The following is a 13,901-nucleotide window of genomic DNA, read 5'->3' on the forward strand; positions in this document are numbered from 1 at the left end:
ACTGGTGAGATTCGTTGTGCTCACCAATGGAGTCATATATCGAATGTCCAATTAGGATATGTGAATAGTCTAATCGACATGTTTTTACATGCTCTACACATATGTGGCCTCCAACATAGTTCAGAAAAATAAATGCTGACAAAAAAGAGATGCAGCAGCACCTAAAAGTAGTCCCAAGCGCGGAAAAAACGATACCCAGCTCGTCGTTGCAGTCATTAATGGCCAGTGAATTAAAGAGCTCACTGGAAAAATAGAGAGTAAGTCACAATATTTGTTTTGCCCTTTAGGCTATTCACAATGGGAGTTTCATGAGGTGTTTCATGGCATTAATTAGCCTGCCACATCAGCAATTTGAATGACATGGCACATCATTTAAGAAGTAAGAGTTTCATGGAGTTTCATGAGGATGAAACTATGTTAACCCATTTCCAAGAACTTGGAAACCGTGTGAAACCTCCATTGAAAGTGTTTTGTTTCATCTTCACACAATTGAGTAAATCCTATTGGTTATTTATTTGCAGCATTTAAGTAGTATGTTGGCATATGAAATAGTGAGATGAAACTCTCTATTGAGAGAGAGTGTTTCATCCTTCTACAAAGTTGACGTGGCATTCTTGGAAACATGAACATGAAACCTCTATTATGATTAGCCTTAAGAACTCACCGGAAAAAAGGAGACAATTATCCATACATGAAACCTCACTCCAGGGGCAAGAATGGTGTTCTCTCGACCAAAAGAGACACATGCCCACAGCCTAGTGTGGTGTTGAGACTGCTCGAACACCATTTGGAAGAGCAGGTAATTCAGTCACATTTGAGTCCCAAGTTCCTGACGTCTCACAAACCTAAGTTTAATTGGCCCGTAATAAAAAGATATTTGAATTTTCTAATGCATTTTGTCTTTGTGTAGAGCATGATACCGCGAGCCATCAACCTTTCGAAGCTGTCTGTTGCTTCTTATAGTAAGAGCACAGGCAAAGTATTACCCCAGTGCTTCTCTTTACTTCACATGGATATCTCCAGCGTACTGTATAATATAAAATGAACCGATGTATCCCTGCTCCTCCTCAATGTATGGAACCTTTAACATCAACTCTTTTCTACACGTAGAAGGATGCAGAGTTCGCGACCACATATTCAACTCTATGATACTAGAACAAGTAGGCTTCTGTGGTATATAATCACGTCTTTTGTCAACAAGAGTGCAGATTTCACGTGTTATTAGTAAAGCAGGCGCAGTACTTGTGCCAGGAAATCATAGTTCTAAAGCTTGATTTTGAAAAAGCCTTTGATAAGCTCAAGCATGAAGCCATCTTACTGCTGGTAGTGCAGCATTTAGGATTTGGTGAAACTGACATCCATTTCAGTTGTGGTACTTCTTCAGTTTTTCTAAATAGAGGGCCAGGAAAAACATTTCATTGTAGAAAAGAAGCCAGACAACCTTTTACTATCAATGATGAATGATGCAACCAGACATGGTAGACTTCAGCTACCTATCCCCCTGGATACAGCATAGACTTTACAAATCTTACAATATGCAGATGACACTTTGATTATCATAGAAGGATGGTTGTCAAAATCAGATAGGGAAAATTGGTCTCATAGCATTGGAAGATCGCAACATCTGAAAAATACCATCAAAAGTTCGTCGTTCCATTGAAAAAATTGATCCCTGAACTGAAAATAACATTCCGTGACGTACGGAGCAAACGCCGTCAACCCTTTTAAGCTCCTCCCTTCTCCTTCCCAAGGTGAGCGTCGCGTCGGCTGCTCCTCTTCCCTCCTCTCAGCCGCGCGCAATGGGCGCCTCCTCCTGCTCCCCTGGCCATCTCCAGCTGGAGTTCGAGCTCCGCGCGAAGGATGCAAGGCCGAGCGAGGGCTCTGTCCTGATCCTGCTCCCACACGGCATCTCTCATTTGTTCTCTCTCGCCACTGGAGAAAGACCTCCATTATTTTCAATCCAAGTGCCAATCTCTCCGTTCAATCCCTCTCTGTTGCTCTTCTCAAATCGGCAAGCAAAGAGGCAGCTCCTGCTCTGATCCGGCATCTCTGAACAGAGCAAGCAAGCAGCATGCATCTCTCCTGCCTGCTTCAATTTCTCACATGGACAAGCATTAAATCCACCGCCTCAATCTTCGAAAACAACGAATCGATGGGCACCAGAGGTCGAGCTCCATCCAAAACCTGCCTTTATCTGTAAGCACCGCTGGCATAGAGCTGTGCAGCAGGCTATGGTGGATGAGTTCCACTGCTCCACCGTCCTCCGTCCACAAGCTCTTATCGCCGAGGACCCGACGAAGCACGGCGAGGGGCCGAGGGCCCTGGCCTGGGTCGCAGGGGCGCCGAACCGCCGACTTGCGACGCAGCACGAAAACTGGCTCGGTGCGGAGGGAGGCAAGCGACGGCCTGGGGCTGAAGGGGCGGAAGCAAGAAGCAGCGGTGTAGCGGAGGGACGAGGAGCGGCGGCGTTCAGCTTGAGAAAGGAAAACGGGAGGGAGGAGACGGACGGCGTTGACGCATTTTCACGGGGACGTCACGGAATGCTATTTCCAGTTGACGTTCAATCTTTCAATGCTATTTTACAGGACAGCAAAATTTCAGTGGTATTTTCCGGACGTAGGGATCTTTCGATGCTATGAGACCAATTTTCCCAATAAGTTCCTCAAAAATATTCTAAACACCTTTTCTGCTTCATCTAGTCTTGAAGTTAACTTTTCCAAATCAACGATGGTCCCCATAGATCTACAGGAAGACAAAGTGAATACTATAGCACAAGCTTTTGGATGTGGAGTGGGATTATTCCCTTTTACATATCTGGGTTTACCACTTTGGTCTCACCAAACCTAAGGTGGTTGGCTTCTTGCATTTGGTGTCTCATTGTGAAAAGAGGCTGGTTTGCACCTCATCCTTAATCTCTCAAGCTGGTAGGCTCCAGCTCATAAACTAAGTGTTCTCCTTGTCCACATTTTACATGTACACCTTTAAGCTAGATAATAGTAATCAAACAGGTTAATAAGTATTGAAAACACTGCCTCTGGCAGGGAGATGATATATGAATGAAAAACGATGACCTACGAGATACTAATGACGTGTAGCAATATATTAGCTGTAAAATATGTGAGAACGGTTTAACCTTTTGGATCAGCCCTGCCTCTATTATATATCAAAGAAGTTACAGGAGTTTGGTTTATATAGGACAGAAATCCGATCAGGAATTGTAATAGGAGTTCTAGTAGGACACGATTACTACTACTTATATTAATCAATCCTATTACAATAAGTATTCCAACATTCCCCCTCAATCACAACTTCCACAAGTTGAGATTGTTCCCGAATTCTAGTGTGCATTTATATATTGTTGTCAAAGCATGGCTACACCTATGTTTGGACGCCGAGCTACGTTTTTTTCTTGTTTCTTTGTCCAACAAGCACACGCTTACAATTCTCCCCAATTCATGTTTTATGCCAATCATGAAAAACAGGGAAAAATCCTAGGCGAAGAAGCAACCACGGCAGGAGTGCTGAGTGGCTCTCAAGCGTGCCACCTTATCACTAACCATTCAGGCAAACCTGACGCACTATTCTATTCCTCCGCCCCTTTTCCCCCCTCCAATCCGATTTTCTCTCTCCAAGAATCGGGTGCTTCATTGCCGCCGTCCGATCCTTATCACTCCCGCTCGCACGGCCTCCTGCTCGCGCGGCCACCTGCTTCTCTCACTCGCACCGTCGGCCCGCCGCCGTCCTGCTCCCCAGCCGGACCGCCGCCTATCCTTCCCCAGCTTATCTCGGCGCCCTCCGCTCGGCACAGGTATCCTCCCGCCGCAACGTACCTTCGCTTCTTCCTCCCGTAGGCGGCGCTCGCTCCTCTCGTCGCCCCTCGTCCTCACACCCGCCCTGGGCTTGTGCTGATTGCTTTGCCTGTTGGTTCGGATGGCCTAGCTCCTTGCTTGGCCGTATTGCTCGATTTGCTGGGAGGAACGAACGAATTGCTCGTTTCGTTACGTAAAATCTTTTCATTGCTGGCTGTGAACACTGGAATCCAAAATTGTTTAAGGAGGATTAGTTTTCTGCGTTGTGGAGTTGTAAATTCGATTTAGTTTCTCAAATGCGTGGATGTTCCTCTATCAAATTTGAATGTGCTTTTATGATTTTTTATTTGGTTTCACTGAATTTGGTAACTGTTGAAAAATTTGACCTTTCCTGGCTTGTCTAAGAATTTTGAAATTTTGTACCAAAGGTTTTGGTAATAATTGTGTTCCAAAATTTGATTTTGTATGTGTTTCTCCAACAGGTGACAGTGGTATCGAACACCTTCTGTTCTCAAGCTTTATGTGTGCAAGGGAGTATTGCTAATAGTATCGCCATGGCATCTCCTGCTTCCGTCACAAACCTCGGAAGCAAAGGGAGGCCTGGCCCGCTTCCAGCAGCTGTTGCAAGGAGGTCGCACCTGGTTACGAGGATCAGTTTCACTGGGTTTGATGGCATTCGGCGGTGGCATTACGAGCCCGGGAGGCTGTGCAGGTGCATGGTCATCACTAATCTGATTGAGGAGAAGGGTGTTCAGTTCTCGTCAAGAGGGACTGTCAGTGTGAAAGCTGATGATGACAATGATCTGCTTCTGAAGCCGCCACAGAAGCCAGTCCCGCCACAGAAACCAGTCCGGCCGAATGGGCCACCCGAGGGCATGAAAACGGCATCACCGCCTGATAGGAAGGCAGCGGGACCGACTTTAGACGACAGAGAGAAGGTCAGGGAGTCGTTGGACGCTGTATTGGAAAAGGCAGAAAAGCTTGAAGCCTCGAGCTCTGGAAATGGAGATGGTGGAAATGCCATGCCCAGGCAGAATGATGTTTCAATGCGCAATGGTCCAGGGGCAACAGCAGTGGAGGAGGCTGGAAATTCGAGAAAGACAAAAACACTAAAGAGTGTATGGCGAAAGGGGAACCCCGTACCGACTGTACAGAAAGTAATTAGAGAGCAACCACGAACAGAAAGTAGGAATCAGTCTGTACCTGCTGCTAAACCTCCAGTGTCATCTCCATCAAAACCAGTTCCTCCGCTACTATCAAAGCCTTCTGTAGCACCGTCACCTCGTCGTCCTGTCAAGTCTGATACATCAAAGGACAAAAAAGGACCTATCCTAATAGATAAATTTGCTTCCAAGAGGCCAACAGTTGATCCAGTTGTTCCTGAGGAGTTGTTAGATCCACTAAAGCCAGTACGAGGCCCGCCAGCAAAAGTCAGAGTTGATCGTCGCAAAAAACCTGAAACACAAGCTGGTTCCCGCCGACGTATGCCCAATGATGATGGATTAGTTGATGAGGATACTGCTGATGTGCCAATTTCTGGTGTTCCAGTGCGCAAGGGTAGAAGGTGGAGCAAGGCAAAACGTCGGGCTGCAAGGCTTGAGGCTATGCAGGCTGAAGAGCCAGTCAGAGTTGAGATCCTTGAAGTAGGTGAAGAAGGTATGCTGATTGAGGACTTGGCATATGAATTGGCAGTTAGTGAATCAGAAATTTTGCGCTTCTTGTCTGTGAGAGGAGTTATGCTTGATAACGTTCAGACTCTGGATAAAGACTTGGTTAAGATGGTTTGCATGGAATATGATGTTGAAGTACTAGAAAGTGGCCCTGTGAAAGTAGAGGAAATGGCAAGGAAAAAGGAGTTCCTTGATGAGGAAGATTTAGATAAATTGGAAGTGAGACCTCCCATTGTGACTATCATGGGCCATGTTGATCATGGGAAGGTACCAAGTCTGATGCCAAATTTTGGAACTCCAATCTTTTCTAAAGTATTGGCTGTATAACACTTCTATCTTTGTTTGCAGACAACTTTGTTGGATTATATACGAAAGAGCAAGGTAAACTCATAATAGCTTCTTTGATTTGTTCCTTCTGTTAGTGATTAAGTGATATGGAAGCTTTTAATTTATTCTGGACATAGTGATAGAAATTACAATGCTCTATGAATTGTTGATCCAATGAAAATTCCATTAAAGGTGGTGGCATCTGAAGCTGGTGGTATAACACAAGGGATTGGGGCATACCAAGTTCTTGTACCAGTTGATGGAGACCCTCAAGCCTGTATTTTTCTGGATACGCCAGGCCATGAGGTATTTGTGTGTGTGTGTGTGTGTGTGTGTGTGTAGTTCACGTTTCTGTCCTTTTGTTGCAAGTACTCCATTGTGTATGAGGTATGACATTACCATTCCTAATTCTTTTATATGACAGGCGTTTGGTGCAATGAGAGCTCGAGGAGCTCGAGTAACTGATATCTGTATCATTGTTGTGGCTGCGGATGATGGTGTTCAGCCACAAACAAGTGAGGCAATTGCACATGCAAGGGCAGCTGGAGTTCCTATTATAATAGCAATAAACAAGGTATTTCTTCAAATCTTTTCCTTTTCTTATTCCATTAGTAGAAATTGTTCCACCCCTTTCCTTATCAGTTAATTCATCCAAACAGATAGACAAGGAGGGAGCTAATCCAGATCGAGTCATGCAAGAGCTTTCCCAAATCGGACTTATGCCAGAGATGTGGGGTGGTGATACCCCAATGATTCAGGTTGTTGATTGTCACAATTTTAAAACAAAAGTTCAACAATATAGCATCTTATTACCTATTTGAGCTGTTTAAATTGATATCTGCCAGATAAGTGCTCTTACTGGAGATAATGTTGACGAACTTTTGGAGACTATCATGCTTGTTGCTGAGGTATATTTCTGTTTGCATGATGTTTTTAAGTAATTATTTAGCTCCTTTTTGACTCAAAACTTTTCTGTGCAATTTTGAAGTTGCAAGAATTAAAGGCTAATCCACAAAGAAATGCAAAGGGCACTGTTATTGAAGCATGCCTTGACAAGGCCAAAGGGCCACTTGCCACCTTAGTTGTTCAGAATGGAACCTTAAACAAGGCTGATATTATTGTGTGTGGTGAAGCTTTTGGAAAGGTTGGTTTCCTAATTTCGTATTTATCGCATATGATACTATGTCGGAAATATTTTGGAAAAGCTACTCTGGGATGTATATTGTGGATTAAGTATATTAAGATCTCACTAATATTGTGACAGATCCGCGCAATGTATGACGACCGTGGGCAGCTTGTTGACAAAGCAGGACCATCCAACGCCGTGCAGGTTTTTTCTTCCCTATTTTCACTCCTGTGATTCCTTCCTACTTTGTAATTATAACATATTTGAATATTTGGTAAAAGGATTTGTACTGGAATTGCATTTTTATTGCTTTGCTGCAAAATATACATTGATTCTTGTGAAATTTTGTTTGTTTACTAGTGGACAGAAAATAAGGAAATTGTTGCATAAGCTACCTTTTGATTCAGGTTTTGCAACTGTGCCCCCCAAGCTCAATTATTGTGACATGTTTCTTGTAAAGTAGTACTTTCAGAATGCATCAAGGCCCTCGGCTTTATTAAAATAAAAATATTGACACAACAAAGCTGGATCTTGATAGGTGACGTGCCAGCCATGCTAACTCTGTTTATTTTTGCTGCATTAATTGGTTGGTTATTTGAGAAAGGCTAAATGCCTGATTAGTCATGGATTACACAGCATGTAGCATTCAATTAGTTATGTCTGAACTATAGTCAATCGCTTTGTGCCGGTCATGGATTCTCCTAAGCAGTGTGACAATGAAAATAGCTGTGTTCCAGTCATGCATTATACCTTCCAACTATGTTTTTTTTTTTGCTTTAGTAATACCAATGATTGAAAGGTCTTGAAATGCCAGTGTTATAAGCATCTTGATTTTTTTCTCAAAAATTATTGTCAGGTTATTGGCCTTAATAATGTTCCCCTCGCTGGTGATGAATTTGAGGTTGTTGACAACCTAGATTTTGCACGTGAAAGAGCGAATGTGCGTGCTGAAACACTACGCATAGAAAGGATATCTGCAAAAGCTGGTGAAGGGAAAGTCACTCTCTCATCAATTGCAGCATCAGTTTCATCTGCGAAGCAAGCTGGGATTGATACACATGAGCTGAATGTCATCCTTAAAGTTGATTTTCAGGTAATACTTGTGAGCAATGTGGACCTTTTGTTTAATATCTTGTTCTTTCTTTCTAAACAAAGCAACAATTGATCAATAGGGTTCGATTGAGGCCATTAGGCAAGCTATCCAGGCATTACCACAAGAAAATGTCTCTCTGAGGTTCCTACTTCAAGCTCCTGGAGATGTGAGTGTTAGTGATGTTGATCTGGCTGTTGCTTCGGAAGGAATTATATTTGGATTTAATGTCAGAGCTCCCGGATCAGTTAAAAACTATGCTAAGAAGAAAAGTGTTGAAATTCGGCTGTACAAGGTCATCTATGATTTGATTGATGATTTGCGGAATGCCATGGAAGGTCTTCTTGAACCTGCTGAGGTAAAATCACCTTTATTTAAATGAATATGTTTTACTTTCTCCAGTAGGATGCTAGCTGGGAACTTTCCTGTTTTTTGTAAAGACTGAGTTATGTTAGTGAATATATTCATCCTCGATACATGTTGTTCTACAGGAGGAAGTACCAATTGGTACAGCAAAAGTTCGAGCAGTTTTCAGTAGTGGCAGTGGCAAAGTGGCTGGTTGCATGATTACTACAGGAAAAGTTGTTCAAGATTGCAATGTTAGGGTCCTTCGTAAAGGGAGAGAAATATACGTGGGTTCACTTGATTCCTTGAGAAGGGTGAAAGAAACTGTTAAGGAGGTATGTAAAATCATCAAATATTTCTACTGCAGTTCACTTCCTGGTTAATTATACATTAATTGAAGAAACACATTTCACCCTATATTGGAATATGTTTTCGTTAGCTTAAACAACAAAAATTTTACTTCCTGAACAGGGGAAAAGATATTATCTCAGCATTACTTTGTTACGTTCACATGCACCCTAACTGGAGAATAGAACTGCTCACGATGTGAACTGGATTTTTTCCTTTCCACTAGGTTGGTGCAGGGCTAGAGTGTGGCATCGGGGTAGATGACTTTGATGAATGGGAGGAAGGTGACGTCATAGAAGCATTCAACACTGTGAAAAAGGCAAGAACCCTCGAGGAGGCCTCTGCAACCGTAACTGCTGCTCTGAAGGATGCAGGCGTCCAGCTGTAGAATTGGCAGTGATGATAAGCGATAAGTGGTTTAACAGCTACAGCAGCCTGTGGCCAACAATATTTTTGGCAACAAAACAGGGGCACGTTGATCGAGCTGCTGAAGAATGACACTCATGTACATGTACAGAAAGAATGTATGCAGGCCAATTCATTGTGTCTGAGCTGGACCATGTCATGCCTCCGGAAGCTGCATCTGCTGCTGAAAGTTGATGTACATAGAGGAAGACCAGATCAGCTATTTTACCCTTTTTAGTTTTGCCTCTAACAAGTAGATAATGGGTGTGTCTAATTTTTCATCTGTTGATTTTTGACACGAGATGTAACCTGCAACGGTGATGCCACGTATGGTATCATTGTTCAATCATCATTCATACTCTTCATGATAGGTAAAAGATGTATTCTGAGGAGAAAAGATCAATAAAGAATTAAAAAGAATGGAAGGGAAGTTGCTCTCCTAATGTGCTACAATCTGTTTGAATCTGTTACAAAAGATTCAATTTATATTCTAGAATTTGTGGAGCCTTGTTATCTGATTTGTCCCACATAGCATGTTCTTTGTTATATGGATTATGTGGAGTTCATAGTTTTAATTTTGACTTATATGCACAGTACTCCCGAATTATAGTTGGTTTTGGCTTTCTAAATACATGGTTCAAATTATAGGTCCTTTTTCATATAGCTGTATTGTGCTTACCCTTATACCTAATGAATCCTTTACATATATACCAATCCTATGGCTATATATATAAAATGCCATCCCCTCATTAGAGGGTGTGCTGTTGCATAATTCGTATTTTCTACATGGTATCAGAGGACCAAGATCATACTTTTCCATCTAACTGCACCCCGCGTCCATCACGCTGTGCCCAGAACACCAGCCATGGCACCCTACTCGCCGCCTCCCAGGTCCAGCACCGTTCCCATCACTAAGAGTGGCACCATGCCTATCGCAGGCAGCTGCACCGTGCCTGCCAATGGTGTCGGCACAGTGGAAAATACCAGCTGTGCGCTTTGTCTCGGTCGGTGCGCCAACCATCGTGCTACATCCTTATGCCACGATCTCCGTCAAGTGTTGTGTGCCCATGACCTTGACTATGAAGGAATCCAACTACACCAGTGGGCATCTTTCTTCAAGTCGATGTGCGGCAAGTTAGGCATCAAACCACACATTGATAGCTCCATGGCGCCTCAGCCAATCAATTCAGAGTGGGATGAGGCCGAGTGTTGCGTCCGCAACTAGATTTTTAGCTCCATCAATGACTTCGTCCTCGACCTCGCCCTAGAGGGCGATGACCCGACGGCCCGCACTCTCTAGCTCACCATTGAAGGCCTCTTCTGCGCGAACAAGGATCCTAGCGCAATCTTCCTCAGCCACGAATTCCATTCCCCGCTTCACTAACACTATCGATGACCTCACCAACGCCATCACCTTCACCAACTTCACGCATGCTCGCGACATCTTGGCCTTGAAGGAGATCCGGTTGCCAAACAAGGAGAAGGTCGCCACCATTACCGCGCTACACGTGGCCGCCAGATCCTCGTCATCGCGTGCACCGGTGCGAGCAGGTGGCGCTTGACGCCTGGCGCCACCCAGAGCGGCGTATTGGCCCCCCACACCAACGGCGATGCCAAGCGGAGTAGCGGTGCTGAACTAGATGGCTCTCGAGAACCCTTGGTGGGTGATGGACTCTGACACTTCAAGTCACATGTCATCTCCGGATAGTATACTTCTCTCTCGCCTACCCTCCTATCATACCTTCATCACCGTAGGCAACGTTCATACAATTCATATTTCTAGTCGTGGCACTTCCATTCTACCTACCAGCTCGTCAAACTTCACCCTGAATAATGTTCTTGTTGCCCCGTCTTTAGTTCGTAACTTGTTATACGTTCATCAATTTACACGAGACAACAAGTGATTCATAGAATTTGACGCTCTTGGTTTTTCTGTCAAGGATATTCAAACCAAATGTGTAATTCTTCGCTGCAATAGCGACGACGACCAATACACCATCCCTACTACTACCACCACCACTCCACACGCCGCCCTCGTCGTCTCCTCCACCTTGTGGCACAATCCGTCTTGGTCATTCATGCCCCACCATCCTCGACACACATTTTGTAATAAAGAAGCTCATACTTTATGTCATTCCTGTCGGTTAGGAAAATATGTGCGATTTTCCTTTTCCAGCTTGAGTTCATGTAGCACTGTTCCCTTTGATATTGTTCATTGTGAAGTTTGGACATCTCTAGTCGCTAGCATCTCCGGCTATCGATATTACCTAGTCATGTTGAATGATTTCTCTCATTTTTGTTGGACATTTTCCCTTGTCCAGAAATCTGAAGTCCACATACATATCACCCATTTTTTGTACTTTTGCTCATACTCAGTTTGGTCTCCCTGTTAGAAACATCCAAGCAGACAATGGTACGGAGTTTGTAAACCAAACCCTCAAGTCTCTCTTCTCCTCTCAGGAATACATGTACTTGGCTCTCATCTTTTGTGTGCTCTGAACAACATTAGCCTCACCCTCCTAATCCATGCCCACATGCCCGCCACATATTGGGCTGAGGCACTAACCACACCTACGTACCTCCTCAACCGATGGCCATATATGTTCGGCCATTCGCAAAGCCATCCCATACGAGCTCCTTTACAACTGCCACGACACCACGTAAACTCGCTCCAAGATCCACAGCCGGTGTCTTTCTCGGCTATCCTTCCTAATAAAGGGTACCACTACCTCAATTTATGAACACAGCGTATCATCATTTCTCGGCATGTTGTGTTCGATGAGTCTGGCTTTCCCTTTGCATCCCATTCACCACCACCCTCCAGCTTAACTTCCTTCTTGCTGGACGAGTTTGACGTGTACCGTGTATTGTAGCTGCAGGGCCACCTCCTACGGACACTCTCGATCCGCGAGTTTGAGCAACTGTGCTCATCGCCCTATCTTCTGCCGGCGACAACACAGAGGATCATGCCATCCAATTTCGTGGGCTGGTCCTCCCTAGGCCGGCCCCCTTGTGCACCAGGTGCCGGGCCTCACGCAGCTGAGATAGCACCACAGGAGCACCGTCGATCGCAGGAGCCCCAGGATGTCGGGCTCCCCACACCCTTTTGCACCCGTGCCCCGGCAGGGATTTTTTTAAAAAAAAAAGTTTAAAAAATAAATTTCGAAAAAGGGGTGTCGATTGGGAAAAATTCGAAAAATGGGTACCTCCCGCCCGTTGATCGGGCGGGAGGCGTGGGGCCGGGGACCTCCCGCCCATCCAGCGGGCGGGAGGTTCCAAAACTTATACCCGAGGGCCTCTTCGCGAATAAGAAACTTTTTTATTCGCGAAGAGATCCCTGACACGGCCGCGGGGGCATCCCGCCCATCCAACGGGCGGGAGGTTGTGCCGCGGGGAATCCCGCCAGTTGGGCGGGCGGGAGGTCCCCCCCTCCCCCCGTGCTACATAAGCCCCCGTCCGCCCCTAAATTTCCATTTTATTCAGCAAAAACCAGGAAAAAAAGAAAAGGAGGAGAGGAAGAGAGAAGAGCAAGCGGCGAAGCCCTGTTCACACGTCGATTTGGAGGTATATTCTCATTCTAGTCGTATAATTACTTGAAAATAACTATAATTTAGGAAATATTTCTTAGGGTAGTTATGTTTTGAATAGTTTTTAGTATTTTCAAATATTTTTAGTATAATTTATATTCTGAATAGTTTAGAATCTGGAAAATATAATCTGGGAATCGCTGAAACTTAGGGTCGTTGTGTATTAATATGCAGTATAACTAGTTTATTAATGATTGACAGATATGTCTTCCGAGAAGGGTATTTTCAGTATATATTACGGAGAAGGAAATGTGATTTATGGGCCGAATAGGGTAGATTTAAGTGAATTCAACTGTGCGGTCAGAGGAATTACCAGACCGCACGAGAGGATATTTGAATCACTATGCAACTGGTTAATGAGGGGATTAAGGATTAATCAGGAGACACACACTGTGAGTCTTCAGTGCGTCATAAATCCTACCACTCACGCTTTGATCTGGGAGCTGATGCCACTTGCAAGCAACGAGGACTGATTAACTTATCTGCAAAATGCAAGTCATTGGCAATGGCCACTGGTACTCCTTGTCAGTGTGCACCAGAACCCTTTGATAAACATTGAAGCTGCTCCGGGGGATGAAAATATTGATGAAGAAGTTGAGGAGCCAAACATTGAGGCAGGTGGCACCGCGGCACCTCAATGCGTGGCTGATGAGGGGGAGAACATACCCTTTATTGTTGAACAGCTGCAAGACGAAGAACGTGAATTTAATGAAGCAATGAATGCCGATTCGTCTGATGATGACGAGGATATGCCTGAAGAATAGGTAAGCAGCGACTTCAGTCATCTTGTCGTAGATGAGGGATCCAGTGTGCCTTCGGATTGCAGGGAGAACGAAGTTATCCAGGGTGCGAGGTACCACTCAATTGATAAGGTGAAGGAAGCTGTTAAGGGTTGGTCTCTCTCTCTTATGCGAGAGTTCAAAACAGGCGAGTGCAAATCTCGTAAGTATGATGTGGTATGTGTGAAGGAGGGCTGTCCATGGCGGGTGCATGCCTATAAGGTGGTGCATGAGACACATCGGTGCAAATTTTTTCAGGCAATTCAAGAACAAGCACCTTATGGATATGTTCAAGAGGCTATGCAAGGAAACAAATCAACAAAAATTTAACAAGCAGTGGCAGAAACTTGATGAACTGACCGGGAAGAAAAGAAGCGAGGATGCAGCAAAAAACAGAACTGCACAGGACGAAGCA

General features: G+C 44.5%; 1 protein-coding gene across 1 annotated transcript; it reads left to right on the forward strand.

The window, feature by feature from the left end:
* Positions 1–3,605: 3,605 nt before the first annotated feature.
* LOC112899266 (translation initiation factor IF-2, chloroplastic) lies at positions 3,606–9,563 on the forward strand. Its single transcript, XM_025967668.1, has 13 exons — positions 3,606–3,808; positions 4,292–5,746; positions 5,828–5,860; positions 5,999–6,112; positions 6,231–6,380; positions 6,466–6,564; positions 6,652–6,714; positions 6,795–6,950; positions 7,071–7,136; positions 7,789–8,025; positions 8,105–8,380; positions 8,514–8,702; positions 8,942–9,563. Exons 2-13 carry the CDS (start codon positions 4,364–4,366, stop codon positions 9,101–9,103), a joined length of 2,928 nt encoding a protein of 975 aa, XP_025823453.1. The 5' UTR covers positions 3,606–3,808; positions 4,292–4,363; the 3' UTR covers positions 9,104–9,563.
* The last annotated feature ends 4,338 nt before the right edge of the window (positions 9,564–13,901 follow it).

Source organism: Panicum hallii, chromosome 7 (genome assembly GCF_002211085.1).
Source record: "Panicum hallii strain FIL2 chromosome 7, PHallii_v3.1, whole genome shotgun sequence".
Classification (NCBI taxonomy): Eukaryota; Viridiplantae; Streptophyta; class Magnoliopsida; order Poales; family Poaceae; genus Panicum; species Panicum hallii.

Bases quoted from the DNA above. Each gene is read 5' to 3' on its own strand.
- LOC112899266 (XM_025967668.1), top strand. From the start codon at position 4,364: ATGGCATCTCCTGCTTCCGTCACAAACCTCGGAAGCAAAGGGAGGCCT. The intron at 5,747-5,827 runs GTACCAAGTCTG...CTTTGTTTGCAG, and splicing joins GCCATGTTGATCATGGGAAG to ACAACTTTGTTGGATTATAT. The intron at 6,113-6,230 runs GTATTTGTGTGT...TTTATATGACAG, and splicing joins TGGATACGCCAGGCCATGAG to GCGTTTGGTGCAATGAGAGC.